Source organism: Diabrotica undecimpunctata, chromosome 1, assembly GCF_040954645.1.
Source record: "Diabrotica undecimpunctata isolate CICGRU chromosome 1, icDiaUnde3, whole genome shotgun sequence".
NCBI classification, from domain to species: domain Eukaryota; kingdom Metazoa; phylum Arthropoda; class Insecta; order Coleoptera; family Chrysomelidae; genus Diabrotica; species Diabrotica undecimpunctata.
The window spans coordinates 106992685-107010141 of NC_092803.1; the positions used below are offsets into that span (position 1 = coordinate 106992685).

At 36.1% G+C, this 17457-nt stretch overlaps 1 protein-coding gene across 1 annotated transcript in view; it reads right to left on the minus strand.

The window, feature by feature from the left end:
* nan (transient receptor potential cation channel subfamily V member nanchung) overlaps positions 1-17457 on the minus strand; it is a 123307-nt gene that overhangs the window by 8453 nt on the left and 97397 nt on the right. Inside the window, exons 13-16 of the mRNA XM_072545991.1 lie at positions 8063-8172; positions 5464-5645; positions 4139-4255; positions 3250-3375 (exon numbers count right to left, since the gene is read on the minus strand). Coding sequence (XP_072402092.1) covers positions 3250-3375; positions 4139-4255; positions 5464-5645; positions 8063-8172 — 535 coding nt within the window. The remainder of the gene's footprint in view (positions 1-3249; positions 3376-4138; positions 4256-5463; positions 5646-8062; positions 8173-17457) is intronic.

Sequence of the window (17457 nt, forward strand, 5' to 3'; positions counted from 1 at the left end):
TTACAGTATGTCTTTATTTTATCATATGGTCCTTCTTTTTTCACCAAAGTATGAGTTTGCATCGATCTCCTTGTAGTTCATATTTGTTGTTGTTCCCTTTCGGAATCATTCTGTGACTCAATGTTGTCTTCATAACTTAAGAGCGACTTTATTACATGCTCTCTAAATTCAGTTATTTTCATCTTTTTATCGGCTAGTTGGTTGAAAATAATGTGAGAATTTACGAGGGATGTACCAAGAAGAAATTCTACAGCGAGCTTCCTATACCATTTAAGTGACTTTTGTAGAGGTGAATTATAACTTGCCATCTGGTCTGACTGGTCAATTGAGGACTTTGCCTGATTGTATTCCATTACAGCCTGAGGTTTATGAACAACACCACTTCGTCGCTGAATTGCTCGAGTTTCGGTAGTGTGTTTAGTAGATAGTAATAAGACATCTCTTTTATTCTTCCACTTCAAAACGCAGATGCCTCTCTCGTTTTCCAACCCAAACGTTTCCCCTTTTTTCAATTTTTTATTTATTACTTCTTTTGGGTTTCCACGACGATTTGCTCTTAGCGTCCCAATATAGTGAGTTTCCTTGTCAAGTAAAATGTTAGCTAACTCTAGGCTTGTATAGTAGTTATCGGCTACTATCGTACGTCCCGAATTCAAAAGGTTTTCTGATAGGTTAATCACTACATTTGTTGGTACAGAAACGTTACCTTCATTTTTCTCCTTACCTGCATAAATCCTTATATTCCACGTGTAGCCATTGTCACTACAAAGCTTAAAAAGCTTAACTCCATACTTATGCGTCTTTTGCGGTATGTACTGTTTCATTACTAGCCGACCTTGGAAAGGAATAACAGACTCATCAATACAGAATATACGCCCTGGTGTATAAACTGCTTGAAAGTTTTTAATAAGTTTATCTAGCAATGGTTTGACTTTGTGCAGGCAGTCACCATCTGGACACGAGGTATTATCGGATAAGTGCCACATTCTTAGAAGGAGCTGAAATCGGTTTCTAGGCATAATTTTCGGAACCATACAATTTTTGTAGAAATTGTCAGTGCTCCAGTATTTGTCAATAGACGGCAGCCTCACAAGTCCCATATAACCTACAAGGCCAATAAATTGTATCAATTTGTATCAATTCTTTTCTGGTGGTTGGAACCCATCGATGTAGTCTAGATTCGTTACTGATATCATCAGTATCGCACAAAATCTGGGTGGCATACAAGTTAGTTTGATTAACCATCTCATCTATAATTTCATCGTCTACGAAAATTTGAAAACAATTATAGGGGGACAATTTTTTTATAAGAGCTGCAGCGTAATTTGCCTGTAATCCAGCTTCCGCAAAATAGTTGAAAATTTTGTGATTGCCAATAGGTTTTTTCCATGAGAGTTCCATTGCATGTTCGTATCCATCAGCAGAATTTTCCTGGCTTTGGTGATCTTCATTTTGCTCAAATGATAATATGTTTTGTTGGTTTTGTTGATCGATTGTAACTTGAAAAAAGTCATCTAATTCTTCCGAGGAAATAGCGCTTCAATTCCAAAGGCTGTAGTTGGACAATATTTTTTGAGTTTTCACCCAAAGAGTGTATTTCTTTGTGAATGTTATCCACGCTGGAAAGTGATTTAGAACAGCATGGCTCATTACTAATTTCCCTTTTTTTAACGAGAGTGTTTAGCTTTCTACGTTTATTTTTCAAATTTATTTCTTCTTCCGCTTCTGACCCATCGGAGCTATATAGAATTTCTTCATCGCTGGACGGTAAGAACAGAGGGTCTAGGTCAGAATCAAAGGAAAAATCATTAGGTTCGTCATCTGAAAAAAAAAACAAAATTTTTAACCGTGAAACTGTCAAAAAAAACGTAAATTATTTGAAACTTATTTAAATTTTGCAATAAATTGTGTTTTGTTTTATTATTTTTTATTTATATTCACGATTTGTATGATTTTAGTAAATGGTATTAGCTATTATTATTTTCTGACTCTTTATAAACTCTTTGTAAACTTTTGCTATAAATCTTTCGATATCTATATTCTCTATATAGCTTTCAATGACAATAAAGCATATTTCTATGCTATTCTACTAATAAATAAACGTGTATTTTTCAGAATATTATCTTGCTTATTGTGTAGGTACGTACTCCAAACAGTAATCCTATGCAATGATTTACATCTGAAAATATAATAGGAATATATGATATGAAAATATGAAAATTATATCTTACCTGAACGTTCATTGCTTTCCAAAACCATACCAACCATCATTTTACCGCGACTTCCCATTTTATTTCAAGAAATAATAATTGTTTTTACTATTATCTAACTCTAAAAATAACACGAGCACAATTAACTTACTTGTCTTACTAACAATCAAACCTCTACTGATAAAATATTGGTCAAAACAACCACTCAACAAAATAATACTCGACACGTCTCATCATGAACAGAACGACCGCCCGACCGACCGCTTGGCACCAGGGGAATAAGTATGCCGCCTACGCCCCGGCGGTCGTATTCGACCGCTGACCTATTTTTTCAAAAATTGGGACTAATAAATGAAATTGGCGAAATATTAGTAATGGAAGTATTTCAGTTGGTTGCCAGATGCACTTTTTTCAACTTGGCACCATGGACTTTTTTAAACATTTTTATGCGGCAGTCAACCTGTTAAACGCCTCCTTCGGCTACCATTTGTCCATTACCAATTATACCAACTTAATTTTCGCTGTCCTTGCATAACTCAATTTTAAACTTGTAGATTTCAAAATTTGATATTTTTACACTGATATAATTCCATTAAACAAACTTTCCATTATATTTTTCATTTTTCTATTAGTAATTATTGCAATTCCATTTCTAGGATTGCATTTCCCTACATACCATAATTATCCTTCGCCTAGTTCTTTCGCCCAGAATTAGGTACGCACTGAAAATATTTTGCGGCGTTAGATGCGTGAATGTGTTTTTTACTCATACCGATCACGATTTTCCAACTGATGCAACCAGTGCAGTGTTACTGTACAGGGTAGACAAGGCCAGTTTAATGACTTCCTCTTCAATCAGTGTATTGTTGACCCAATCCTGTCAATAGAAGGCAAGTACTTACATACCTTGAGGATACATTACTCCCACATTTAATCAGTTAATACTTATAGTTTTAAATTGGAGTTATAGAAAGTGTATATTACAGCTTAACTTACTCAAACCTACTCTTTTAAAAACAAAAAATATATATATATTTACCGACTGATTTAACCGCAGAACCAAAGCCCGTTTTCCATCCGACATTGGTTGTGAGTAAACCATTAGCTGCCGATGCCTCTCAGGAGGGCTTACTCCTCTTTCAACCACAAGTACAATTCTAGCCCACTGAAAAAGACATATTTCAGAAAAAATATGTATTTCAATCGATCATAATGATATTTATCGCTTAAACGTAAATTAGGTACTTTGGATTTGAAAAACATTTTTACAGTGTTCAACTGCTGTCACTAAAAAATTTAATGGAGCAGTTTTCAAGTAATAGTCATCCAATCGTAGTAAAAATAAACAAATAAATATAAAACTTCATCAAAAAATTATATAAACAATAAAAAATTCTTTTACTTCAGCTAAAAATGTTATGAGTGGGGGAAGTAACTTATCAAGAAAATGTGGCTAATCGGATCCAGAATCTGTATATGATCAGATTACATTTTTTACGTAAGATACCTACTTTATTTAAGTCCTGAACCATTTCACCGTAGCTCAGATGAGTAGTAGCAGAATTAAAGTTAACATAAATTATTTTTTCAGCACAATACATTATTTGGAAGAGAGCTTTACTTCCATTGAGAAAATGCATGCCTAGGGGCGTCAGAAATGAAGGTCACAAACAAACAACAATACCTACTAAAAATATCCGGTGCCATTCTTCTTTCCAAAAACCACAAGTTTCTATTAAAAAAATAAATCAAGGAGCTACTATGACACAATATGGAAAAAGGATATAGTATACTTCAGCCAATGCTATATAGGACTAGTATGTACCTAAAAATACTTATAAGTATGTAGTACAAAGACCAAACATTTTTTAGGTATATTTCTATCTTTCTTGTTTGTGATGTAATAAACGTAGAAGAAAAAATTCTACCTGTCTTTGCCACTCGTTTCTTGTCTCTGCTATCTTCTGGTAAGTATTTCCCATCATGGCTATTAACATGTTTATTAATAAAATAGCAACGATTGCCATAAATATTACAAAAAGAATCTGAAACAGAATAACGCCTATGATATATAAAAATTAATAATTATAATAATAAATTATGTATTATAAAATTAATAAGAGAGAATAATTAAAAAGCAAAGAAAAAGCTATTATTAGTTTACATTGTTTTCTTCTTAACTTATAGAGATGATGCGTATCAGGTCGACCAACGCAACAACAGGTACAATTTTGGAAGAGCGGTACATGCTTTTGCTACAATACATGATAAGTAACATTAAAATTTCATTTGTTAGCAGTGCTTATTATACCCAAACGTGTAGTTGTGAGTGTACGTTTTTGTGTTTTCAACAAGTTTTATCGAGTTTGCTAAAATTGCAGATTGCATAAGTTAGGTCACAGAACAAATAACAATTGATTTTTTATTCTGTGGTTAGGTGTCCTAGTTTGGGGACACTGGACGAAAGCAGTCTATATAAAATACATGGGGTTATTTTTGCAATACCTATTTTTATTCAGTTTGTTATGGAACCAGAACATTTAGCACCAATATCTCCGAAAAGTTTTTATGGAAGGGAGTATCGTCATTTAGATGCTTCTTTACAAGATGTTGCTACAGCAACTATTACACATAAAGTAGACATTGTTATTATACCGCCCGATGCTGACCCACAGACCGATGAAGAGGACTTGGACGCAAATGATTTAGAAGATGTTGAAAATATATTTTCTACAGACGTAGTCGGTGAAATCGAGTTGCAGCATATAAACAGCAGTGATGAAGAAGAAAGTGAGGACGAAGACAGCTTGCCACTGTCTGAAAGGTTAAACAACTTGAAATCAAAACAGACCAAAAAATAAAGATAAGTAAGATAAGTAATTTTGTTGCACTAGTATGCCAGCAACTGACCATTAGGAAATTCTAAAAAATGAACTGGAAAACTCAAGTTCAGTTGAAGTAGTTGAAAAATTGTTCAATGACGAAATTTTTGACTATTTGATGCATCAAAGAAATTTATATTCATCACAAAAAAATAGACATGACTTCTTTGTTTCAAAAGCTGATCTCAAATTTTTATAGCAATTTTACTCCTAACAAGCTACTCTCCTATTATAAACTACCAAGCGAACGTAATTATTGGAGTCTTGATGAAGATCTTGGAGTGCCTGTGGTCGCAAAAACTATGTCAAGGAACGTTAAATAAAATTGGACTTAAGATATTCTTTTTTGATAAATTTAATTGTTGTCATACCTTGGCTTCATACTCATGATCTGTCCTTGCGAAGGCATCATAGTAGTCTCCAAAATTGGTTAAAGACATTAAAAACATAGCCATAATTGACTCCATAGGTGTGGATATTGGATTTGTAGCGGAATCATCAACATCTTCTGGTGTCAACGGATTATCAAAGGAAAGAAAAATGATGTAGTAAGCTAAAATGACAAAATTAATTTATTTACTCTTATCTTTATTAATTTATATTCTCTTTTTTGTCATATTATTGACTTAATTGAAGTGAAACATTTTGTGTATTTTGTGCAATATTTTGAAATTAAAATTGTTGTATCATCTAAATGACCTCCTACATGTCCTATATTGACAAAAATAAATAAAATTTTACAAAATAGAAATTCAATTATTACAATAAAAAATAAATGTTCACACATATTTACCGAAAAAAGACAATTTGGAATTTCTATTTTTCTTTTCATAATATTAGAACTAATATTTTTTATTTTAGTGTTTAATTGCGTGTAGGGTATCCTCAGGCCTATGTAAACTCTATATAAGTCACGTTTTTTAACGTGTTTTTATGAATAACTTAAAAATATGCCCTTGATCTAAAAAGTAGGGAAAACAAGAATGAAGCTTATAAAAGAAGAATGGGATTTATTTTTTACAAAATATTCTAGATACAACACAAAGTGAGATATGGTAAAAGGAGACATTTTTTTGCGAATATTTGGATCAAGATATTCAACGTAAATTGTAAGAAAAGGGATGATTTTTTGGAGGTAATGATATTAAAGTTTTTTATAGTCCGTGAAAAAAACTTTAAAATGAGCACTACAAAAAGTCATTTAGATGTAAAATGAGAAAGTTAAAGCTCGTAAAATATGGACTCTTCGAATATTTTCAGGAAAAAAGGGCAATATAATTAACCTAATATCCGCCAGAATCAAAATTAATCATTTTCCTTCTTTATTACATTTTATTTTTGTGTTCGCCATTACATCCAGGAGTTTGACTGGTTTAAAATGCATTATTTGTGAAAAAGTTATATTAAATTGTATCGTCTATTTTAAAAATTTTTTAAAAAATTGTTCAATTTTTCAAAATATCTTAGAAGCTATAAAATATACGTAAAAAATTATATAGTACAAAAGTGTATTACTTTTTTCAATAAATACTCTCGTTATTTATAAACTTCTGTACCGTAAAAACAATGGAGATATTACCGATTAAAATGTATGTCTTGGTGCGAATACCACATGTTTCGAGTGCTGCAAACCATAATTTTTCAAAATTTAAGGATAGTTTAGCTTTCTAATGAACCTAACCTTGTAGCCCTTAAATTTACCTTACAAATGACTATGTATACATATATCAAAGCTTGAAAATTAACTGACTGTTGGGAGCAAATTTTGGAGCGTGAAAAATATACGTATTTTTGAGCTCTCAAATATCTAAAGCTCCTTACCCGTTTTTGTTATTCAATAATGTTAGTACGAGAAAGTTAACGAAATCAACACTATATCCTTTATTTCCATCGCTTGATATTACCTTGGTCAAAGAATCTTCTCGTTACAGAATTTCTGAAGATATGCTGCTGTACCGAGTCAAGTGGCCTACAAATTGTACTTATGAACGTGTTTTTAAGGAATACATTCATTATATTAAAAGGCACTTTGCTTATAACGAAGGTAACAACGTAAGTGTTCTTTTGACGATTATGAAAATGACAATAATACAGTAGCAGAAGGTAAATGCAAGTATGCGTTACCCATTAAGGTGAAGGAGAAGCTGATGAATTGATAGTTGAGATAGCCACAAGTGAGTCGAATTTACAAACGGTTACAGTAGCTAAAAATGTCGATGTCATTTTAATAATTTGGACAGCTTGAGTACCATTTGATAAGGAAATTTATTTCCTTAAATTAGGAATGTGAAATGCTTCCACTTTAGTGTATTCTTCAAAAAGTTTTAACTTCTACAATCAGTAAGAATGTGAAGTTTGCCAGCACCACAGAAGAACCAAAGGTTGCGAATCTTCGTGTGGTTGTAGAAGACTAGGTTTCTCTAGGCATGTATATTTCTTCCTACCAATGTCTCTTTTCTCTCGATCTTTCCGTTGAGTAATAACTGCAGGAGTCTAACTAGCATGCCCCGTAGGAGTCATATTTGGGGAACATGCAGGCCAATAATTAATTATCTGAACTTTGCGTTCTTTGATAATTTCATTAAAGGCGAGAACGGTAAGCCCGGACATTATAGTCTCTTATAAAAAAATATTGTCTTGTTTTTTCGAAAATGGTGCAATAATGGGTAGGACTCTCTCCGTAGACGAGATTACCCATCTGGATATAAAATATAAAATATTGACTCATCAGTACACAAATAGTTTTATTAATTGTTTGGAGACAACTGCAAATTGTTCTCTTGCCCATTTTCTTCTTCCAACTTGAGTTTATTTTATTTCTCAAAATAAAGTTCTAAACGTCAATATAAACGTATTTTAAACTGAAATTGGGGTTAATTCTAAATAACAATAAATAAATGAAATTCCTACATTACTCGCTAAAATAAAATTTAAATACTAAAAGGTTATTGAAATATGCGATATACTTACCTTGAGAGAATCCCATGACAAAAACCAAATATATTGTCGCAAATCGAATTAGATCGCCCATTACCATTCTGTATATCATCACTACGAACGGACCAACAGTTTTGAAACCCCTAGAAAGGTTTAAAAATTATATTTATATCAAAATAAGAATATTCATATTTATATATAATAATACGCCATTGGACACAAAAAATATTTTACCTCGTGCACTAACTCAGCTCTCAAAGGTAATTTGTGCTGTTAAAAGTTAAATAATTACAAGATAGAATAATCTGACTTTAACATAGTGGAATGTGAACTGTTTGGGATGTGTGTTGAACTAGTCATTGGAAAAATTCCTCATGTATATCAGCGATCAAAAAATTGGTAAAGTTTATCATGGAGAAGGAATACAACAAGTCACTACTCTTTCTCAATGTTAATCTCAAAAAATGATACTAGATATGAAAATATAATAAACTATACACAAAAAAAAAACAACAAACACCAATAGATACCTGAATGAAAATTAAAATCAAAATAAAAAAGTCAAAAGGGAACCATTAAATCATTGTATGATACAATCAAAATTACTTGATAAAAAAATGCGTTTTTAGTGTAGAAAAATTTGTTAACAATTATCTTCTTAAAAACAGTGATTCGAAACGAGAATCACAATACCATACATACAACCCTCTCAGAAAATATTAAAAATAGAAAATTAATACATTATAACAAAATTTAAAACAACTAATTATGAATAGGGCATATAATAAAGGAATATGAAGAACACATTGCGCAAAACCATTTCGGAAAGATTATTGTTAGTACATTTGAAAGAGGATGAATGGTGAACCGTGGACAATTCTAGCATGTGTATGTTTTCCCCATGTGAAGGCGGGCCGCTCTAGTAGAATACCTTTACAGTTTTTCCTGCTCATCGTAAAAGGCGATAAATTGGAGCAGCTGTCCGCTGACCATTACCCAAGTCCTATCTTGTTCCTCTGTGAAAATAAATACATACTTTCAACTATCATACGAGATCCATCCCCATCCTTTATTTACATCCTGCTGGCCAAACCTATACCCGAGGGTAACACCATCGTGCCAAAGGGATGCATGGTCCAGGGGTAACATAGTGGGCTACAAGCGATGCCCAAGGGAGAGAAGGTAGAAGAGGGGAGTGAAAGAAAGGGATGAAACTCGAGAGAAGAAAAGCTGAAGGAGAGAAGTGGAAGAAATAGGAGCTAGAAATAGTGCAAGCAGAAGTAGCATGAAGGATAGGGAAGAAAGAGAGAAACAGAAGGAAGAAGAGGCCCCAAGGAATTCTGTGTGTATGACATCCAGAGGCGTGGAGATTAACATGGAACCCTTGAAAGTTAAGAAGATGGCGACAATGGGGGTTCAAGTGGATCTAGAGAACCCAGAAGCCATTAAAAGAAGCTATACGCTATCGCGGACAAGATGGCAACATGCAAGGACGAGAAGGAAACAATACAGTTTCCAAATGAGGACTGGCCGGAGGAGGTCTTCACGAGGACCATAATAAAAGAAGGAGACATCTCGGAATTAATAGGAGACGTGGCAGTAACGACTAGGTCAACAAAGCCATGGAAAAGGCCAAAGCAATGTTTCCGCAGCTACCAGGTGTTCCAAAGGAGGTGGACGAGAAGGGCGGCCTGGGAACTATGAGAGTCACGATGTCTGCTCATAAAGATGGAACGTGGATCCACAAGGAAAAGTATGGATTCAAACTTCTCTCAAACAAAAAGGAAGAACCTGTGCCGGTGAAGTTCCTGAAAACGTGCAGGAAACTGGCACAGAAGATGGAGGAGCTGCGAAGAGGAAACGTGGGAATCCATCCGCCGGCAGCACTGGGAGTTGAAACATCGAGGAGAATTACCAACATCAAGGTGGGCCAACATCAACACCAAGTCATAAGAACAAAATAGAGTCGTAATCATTAGCAAAGCCAAAGAAAAATCCTTTGCAGATCTAATGACAGAAGTAAAAAACAAACTGACAGAAAGGAAGGACATTGACATAAAAAGGATCAGATAGACTAGTGACCAAGGAATATCACTGGAGTTGGGGGGAGGACGGGAAATGGCGGAGGAAGTGAAGACTTCCTCCGCCAAGCTCCTCTCTGATAATACATGCGTGTCGAGAGCGGTGACAAAAGGGAGCATCGTGAAGAGAAGAATCTTGGTACAGGAAATCTCACCCAATACAACGGAGGAGGAGATCCAAAAGGCCACGGAGGAAGCAGCTGGCAAAGAGCGGGCCTGTGACATCATAAAAATTTGGACCGAGACACGAGGCGAAGTAAGAGGATGATGAGTGCCGTGATTGATGTGGATGAAGACGCGGCCAAAAAAATCTTGAAAATGAAACGAATAAAGGTAGACTACATATCCTGCCGAGTAATAGAATCAAGGGTAGAAATACCGAGATGTCTCGCCTTTGGTCACAAACAATGGCACTGCAAGGGACAGAACAGAAGAGGATGTTGCTTCTGATGTACCAAAAAGGGTCACATAGCGCTGAAATGCAAGGAAGAAACAACCAGATGCCTCAACTGCGACGTGACCGGGCATGTGGCAAATTCAAGAATATGCAAAAAGTTAAACCGACCGGTTGAAAATAGGAATCACTGAGGGCTAGTCCCAAGAAGAGTACGCGAGTGGAAACAGTACGAAAGGCAAACACAGGAAACAAGACTCGAGAGCTGAGGGTACTCCAAAAGAACGTGGGAACAGCAAGATTAGCACATGATCTTGTCGAGGCTACTGTAGTAGAAAAGAACATCGATGTGCTGGTGACAGCGGAGTCAAATCCAACAGCGGTGAGGAAAAGACGATGGGTTGTAGATACGACCGGGAGGGCTGCTGTACGAATCTACAGTAGGAAGCTGCGAGTGTATGAAATTAAGCCGAAAGAAGGATATTTGATTGTTCAGATGGAGGGGGTGCGGCTGGTCTGCTGTTATATTTCTCCAAACGTAACGGTGCGCGAGTACGAGATGAAGATGGACGAGATCATGCAGGAAGTGGGAAACACAGGAGGAGAATGCGGAGTGCTGGGAGATTTTAACGCAAAAGCAGCGGAGTGGGGATCACCCATCACCGACACTCGCTGTAGGATACTGACTGACTGGGTGGGACTTTAGAACTAGTGGTACTAAACACAGGTCTAGAACCTACTTAGGAGAGGTACGGGTACGTACATCGACGTGACCATGGCGACACAAGGAATACACCGGAACTGAACATCGGTATATCGGGTTCTCGATAACCGGAACGGGGACCACTCACGCGGTCGATGGGAATGACTGGAAAGTATACGATGAGCTGATTAAATGGAGAGTGAGTGTGGTGCAGAGTCAATCTCTAACGGTGGAAAACCTGGAGGGAGTCATTAAAGAAGCGATGGAAGGAAGCAAGATAGGTCGCCGAGATGTCAACAGGATGCCATACTACTGGAATGCGGACATCGAGGCACTGAGAAATGAATGTATAGCAATAAGAAGAAGGTTAACGAGAGCAAGAACTTTACAGGAAAATCCGTACAGAAAAAAGAAGGCACTGGAAAGAGCTGTGTGAAAAGCTGGATGAGGACATCTGGGGTCAGGGATACAAGATCGTCATGAAGAAGTTCCATGAGTATCCTCCTTACGAAATGCCTATGGACAAGAAGCTTAAGGTAATAAGAGAGCTCTTTCCGGACGGCAGATGGCATGGAGTATGGAGGGATGAGGGAGCTGAGCGGGCCGTACCCTTTACCATGGATGAACTTGTCTAGGCATTGGATTCACTTAAGACGCGCAGGTGGTCCCCCAGATTGGATCAGATATCACCTGAGGCGGTGAAGGGTCTAGGACGGGCGGAACCTGCGTGGCTTATGGAACACATGAATGCACTGCTGGAAGCACAAACCTTTCCTGAGCCTTGGAGGACATCGAGGCTGGTACTGCTCCCCAAGACTGGGAAAAAGTATCGCCCCATTTGTCTTCTTCCTTGCATCGGTAAGCTGTATGAAAGGATGCTGCGAGTACGCATAGACGACATAATTGAGAGGTCAGGTGATTTATCTCGGAGGCAATTTGGTTTTTGTAAAAAAAGCACAATTGATGCAATCGTGAGTGTTCTCGAAGCATTGCGCAACAGAGGAGATGAACATCGCTGGGCGGCCGTGCTATTGTTCGATGTTAGGAATGCATTCAATACGCTGCAGTGGAACGAGGTAATGAAAGCAATGGAGGAGAGATAATGTCCTGGTTACCTGATGAATGTGGTGGCGGAGTATCTGTCCGAGAGAAGGATTATGGTGAAAAAGGGCACGATCGTGGACGTGACGGTTGGGGTCCCTCAGAGATCTGTCTTGGGCTCGACGCTATGGAACCTGGCATATAACGGGGTTATGAACTGTTTATATGGAGAGAGTACAACCCCATTCGCATTCGCTGACTACCTCGCTGTACTGTGGTCCGGGATGAGCCAGATCTCAAATACCGTGTTCGGAACGCAGGCGGCATCGTAAAGAAATGGATGACCCAGCACGGACTGAAACTTGCGGCAGAAAAAACCGAAGCCATTATTTTAAAGGGAAAAAGGAACAGACAAAGTGTTGAATTACAATGTGCGAGAGCATGTCTAACACCCAAGAAACACATGACTAGGAGTGACATTGCACCAGAATAGAAAATGAGGGGAGCACGTGCGGGAGGTGGCCCGGAAGGCTGCGAATAGTGCGGCTGCGTTGGAGAAGCTGATACTCAACATTGGGGGACCCAAATCTGAAAGGAGGAGGGTCTTACACGGTGTTGTATAGTCGATCGTCCTCTACGCAGCACCAGTCTAGAGCGGGGCGATAGATATAACGGCTTATAGGCGGCTTATGACACGAGTGGACAGAACAAGTCTGTTGCGAGTGGCATGCGCCTACAGGACTGTGTATGCGGCAACCTTGTGGAACATCACTGGATGTGTTCCGTTGCATGTTCTGGCGGTCGAAAGAAAAGAGCTGAAATGAGAGAAGAGGCCCAAATCTTACTATGGTTGAGAGAAGACAGGAAAGGGAAAGGTCAATTGAAAGATGGCAAGAAGAATGGAATAACATGGAGGATGTGGCACAGTTAACCAAAATGTTGATCCCGAACATAAGAGATTGGGTGAACTGTGGCCACAGGCAAATGGATTATTTCCTGACGCAAGTGCTCACAAGACACGTGTATTTTAGGGCCTACCTCTCTAGGGAGTACGAAGAACGAATTCTGCACTAAGATCAGTCAGGCGGCGTCCTGGACTGAGATGTCTTTTGAAGATTCCAGACCCCCCCTCTCTAAAGACGAAAAAAAAAGTATGTGTATGTTTATGATCCCAATGAAAACGAAAGTCTACAAAAAAAAATATTTTGCGACTAATTTTTAGAAGTTACGAAGTAACTGTTAGGCGAGGAAACGAAGCACTAAGCCTACCAATTTTCCGCAGCAAGATGAATCGCTATGCAACTTTTTGCATTCGATTTGGGAAAGTGTCAGGAACGTTTGTAAACTAATCCATGGTGGTAAAATGGAAATTTCATTTTGTGTGCAAGGAAAATGCATTTTCGAAGTGCATAGAAAATGAAAAATTTTCAACTTTGAAAATCTCGGCATTAATGAAATGAATTTTGCTATTCGGGAGTTTTCGAGTTCGTTGAACAGGAATATGATAACGATGATGGTCCTCGAGCTACGTGGTGCCCAGGGTGAACCTCGTTTCTTGGAGTTTTATGTTATTTTTATTCGAAATCAGCCAAAAGTCATTATTAGGGGGGTTTTTATGATTGCTGAACGTGAATATTACGACGGCGATGGTCTCCAAATGAACCTCGTCTCCTGAAGTTTTATTTTAATTTGTTACTTAATTTTTTTATGAAAGTGAAAATTTTCTCAGAACGTTTTGCATACTGTAATGAAAATATGTACAAAGTGAATAAAACGTATAAATCAAGAGAATTATTGTTTTAATTCCACAAACTAATACTTTGTCATATCCATTTATTATTGTTGGCTTATTTTCAATAATTAGATATATAGGAAAGGATTATTTGTAAATTTAAATAATAATATTTCTTATAGCGCGACGGTAAATCGCATACTGTAACGTCATGTTTATATGAGATTTACCACAATTGTAAATATTCAAACGTAATGGAAACATCCAACAGTAGTTAATTAAAAATGAAATTTTCAGTATATCAAAAATTGTAGCTCAATCAATTATTTATAAATAAATTACTTACAGGCTTTGGCTTGGTCATCAATTTTTCCAATTCACTGGAAACTTTTTTGTCTGTTCTTGATTTTTAAGGCACAGATTTTGTTGAATTTTGATATTTTTTGGCATTTTTGGTGTAAATTCTGCGAATAGATTAATAGCAATGTGATACGTTTCCCATTTATATACCCATAGCTACAACTAGTTTTTAAAACTAAAAGTATATGCCCTTCTTCTTCATAGAGTGCCATATCCCTACGGAACGTCGGCGACTACCATGCTTATAATATTTTTATACTGATCTAGGTCTTGCGCTACGTGTAGCAATTGGTCCGCTGTCAAACCTGTCCACTGCCGCAAATTCCTCAACCAAGAGAGTTTCTTCCGTCCTATCCATTTCTTTCCTTCGATTTTACCGTTGAGAATTAGCCGAAGGAACTCATATCTTGGTCCTCTGATTATATGTCCAAGATATTCTAGTTTACGCCTCTTAATAATATTTAATAGAGTTCGTTGATGTCCCATTCTTAGAAGAACTTCTTCGTTTCTGGTTCTGCTAGTCCATGGAATTTTTAGTATCCTTCGATACAACCACATCTCAAACGCCTCGATTGTATTCATGATATCGGCGTTTAAAGTCCAAGTTTCACATCCATACAAAAGTACAGACCACACGTAACATCTTGTAAACTTTTCACGGATTTCCAAATTTAATGAGTTATTGGATAATAGAGGCTTGAATTTTTGAAATGAGTTTCTTGCCTGTTCAATTCTACATCGAATTTCGAAGGATGGATCTAGATTTTGGGTAATCCAACATCCAAGGTATTTAAATCTCTGAACTCTCTGCAGCGGTTGTTGGTTTAATATCAGTTGGGTTGCGCCGATATCCACTTTACTGGTCACCGTATATTTAGTTTTATCGATATTTATCGACAGTCCCCAATTTGTGCATTCCATGTCAACTCTATTGATTAGCTCCTGCAGATCGTCGATGTTTTCAGCTAGAATCACAGTATCGTCGGCGTACCGTATATTGTTAATTATTTCTCCTCCTATGATAATTCCTTTTTGATCTTTTAAAGCTTCCCTAAATAGATTCTTAGAATATATGCCCTACCTCAAGGTAAACCGAGTTATATACTCATATGTATGAAACCGGCATCCTAGAATCCGATTGAAAAATGATCTAAATTACGAAGTCCCATCTTCCCAGTAAGCAGTTATTCTTGAAAGCAGTTGCAATTAAAATGTATGCAATTCATGTATTTCTCCGGTCGTTTATCTAAAAATAGCGTAAAAGTACGCCAAAGTACCTATAAGGTTTCGAGGCAAACGGTAGATGAGGTGATGAATTCATATTGGGTGATTTCAAGTGATACAAATAATAATTTCTAATATATTTATAAGTGATTTCAAATTATATACAGTAGATTTAAAATTATATAATTTTTATGTTTTGTATTGTAATTTAATGACCTCATCGTTATGCTTCTTTATAAGATGTTTTTCTTCTGAATTTAAACCTCAAAATTCAACTATATTTTAATATTAACTATTTGAGGTACAAATAGATTATTCTCATGTTATAGAAAGTGGGTAGTACACGTCAAAGTTATAATAACTAATACTAAAGTTAAAACTATTGTATTACAATTTATTTGAGTTATACATAGATCGTTCTCAAGATCAAGATCAATGTTTAGGTCAAATAACCGGTTTAACCGGTTTCCTCCACACTAATTTGCACCAGCTTTGGTATAGAATATCTACTGATTTCTTGAATATAAATACAAATATTTTTTTATTAAGTAAAAAAAGATGATTAAAAAATAATAGTATCATTTAAATTTATTTCTACCTCATCTCGTTCTGTATCAGATAATAGATTTTCTTCATAGTTTTCCATATTCGTGCAAATGAACCCAGCAAATTTTTACATGCCAAATTGCAAATCAAGCCATTCTTTCTAAATCCACATTTTTATATAAAAATTGGTGATTTTAATAATAATTTAAAATAGAGCGAGAAGAAACAACAGTACTTTAACTTAAAGGATATCTTTGGACTAGTGCATGTGAGAGAATAAGTCTAAGAGCACATAAATATCACTCGGCATTTCATCAGCGCTACCAACAGCTTAAAAGCGCCATATTTAAAAAATAATGTTTTGAAAAAATTTTTGAAGTGTGATGTAATAAAGTTGCATGAGGTATTCTGAAGTCATTTATTAACGAAATATTCGTGTTCGGCGAAAACCCCCGAGTAATGACTGTCGATTGATTTAGAATTAAATGTACATGAAACTCCAGGAGACGATGTCCACCCTGGGCACCAGATATCTTGGAGACCATCGCTGTTATAATATTGGTGTTTAGCAACACAAAAACACCGCGAGTAATGACTTTTGACTGATTTCGAATAAAACTCCGAATATCTCGAGGATCATAGTTGTTAACATATTCGTGTTCAGCGATCTCGCAAACCCATAAGTAATTAAATTTAACTGATTCTTACCGATATTTTTTGAGTTGAAAGAGGAGAATAAAATTTAACAGAATATTAGAAAGTGTAGTAATGGAAGAAGCTTTTTGTTACAGAATTACAAATGACCATGAATAATTTTACGATCGAAAGACTTGATAACCTGAACATCGTACCATTATTAAAAATTTCCAGTGGTTATGTTGAATTCAAAGTACTAGATAAGAATAAATAGAGCAAAATGAAAAATCGGCATAGAGCTTTAAAAAAAACGGCGCGTGCTACTTAGGGAGTGCTGACCGAAGTGAATACTTCTTATAGCGCGTTATTACTATATATGGGTTAATAAAATTTTATGCCTGCTTATTAATAAATTGTTAATATTTTTTTATAAAAACACCACACATTTAAATTCTTTTTAAAATTTAAAAATCCTATTTTTTTTCTTTAAAAAGTTTATTTAATGATTTTAGTAATTTTCCAAATTTGTTAAATTAATATGACCCTTTCAGTAGGGGAAGGCCTACAAACAGTGTGATCCGTTTTCAACAGTACTGTTTAAATTTCTTGTAAGAGGCAGTCATGAAGAATAACGGAATACGAACACAAGGAACGATCTACGATAACAGAAGCCAGGTGCTTACGTTTGCGGAGAATTTTGAATTAACCTAA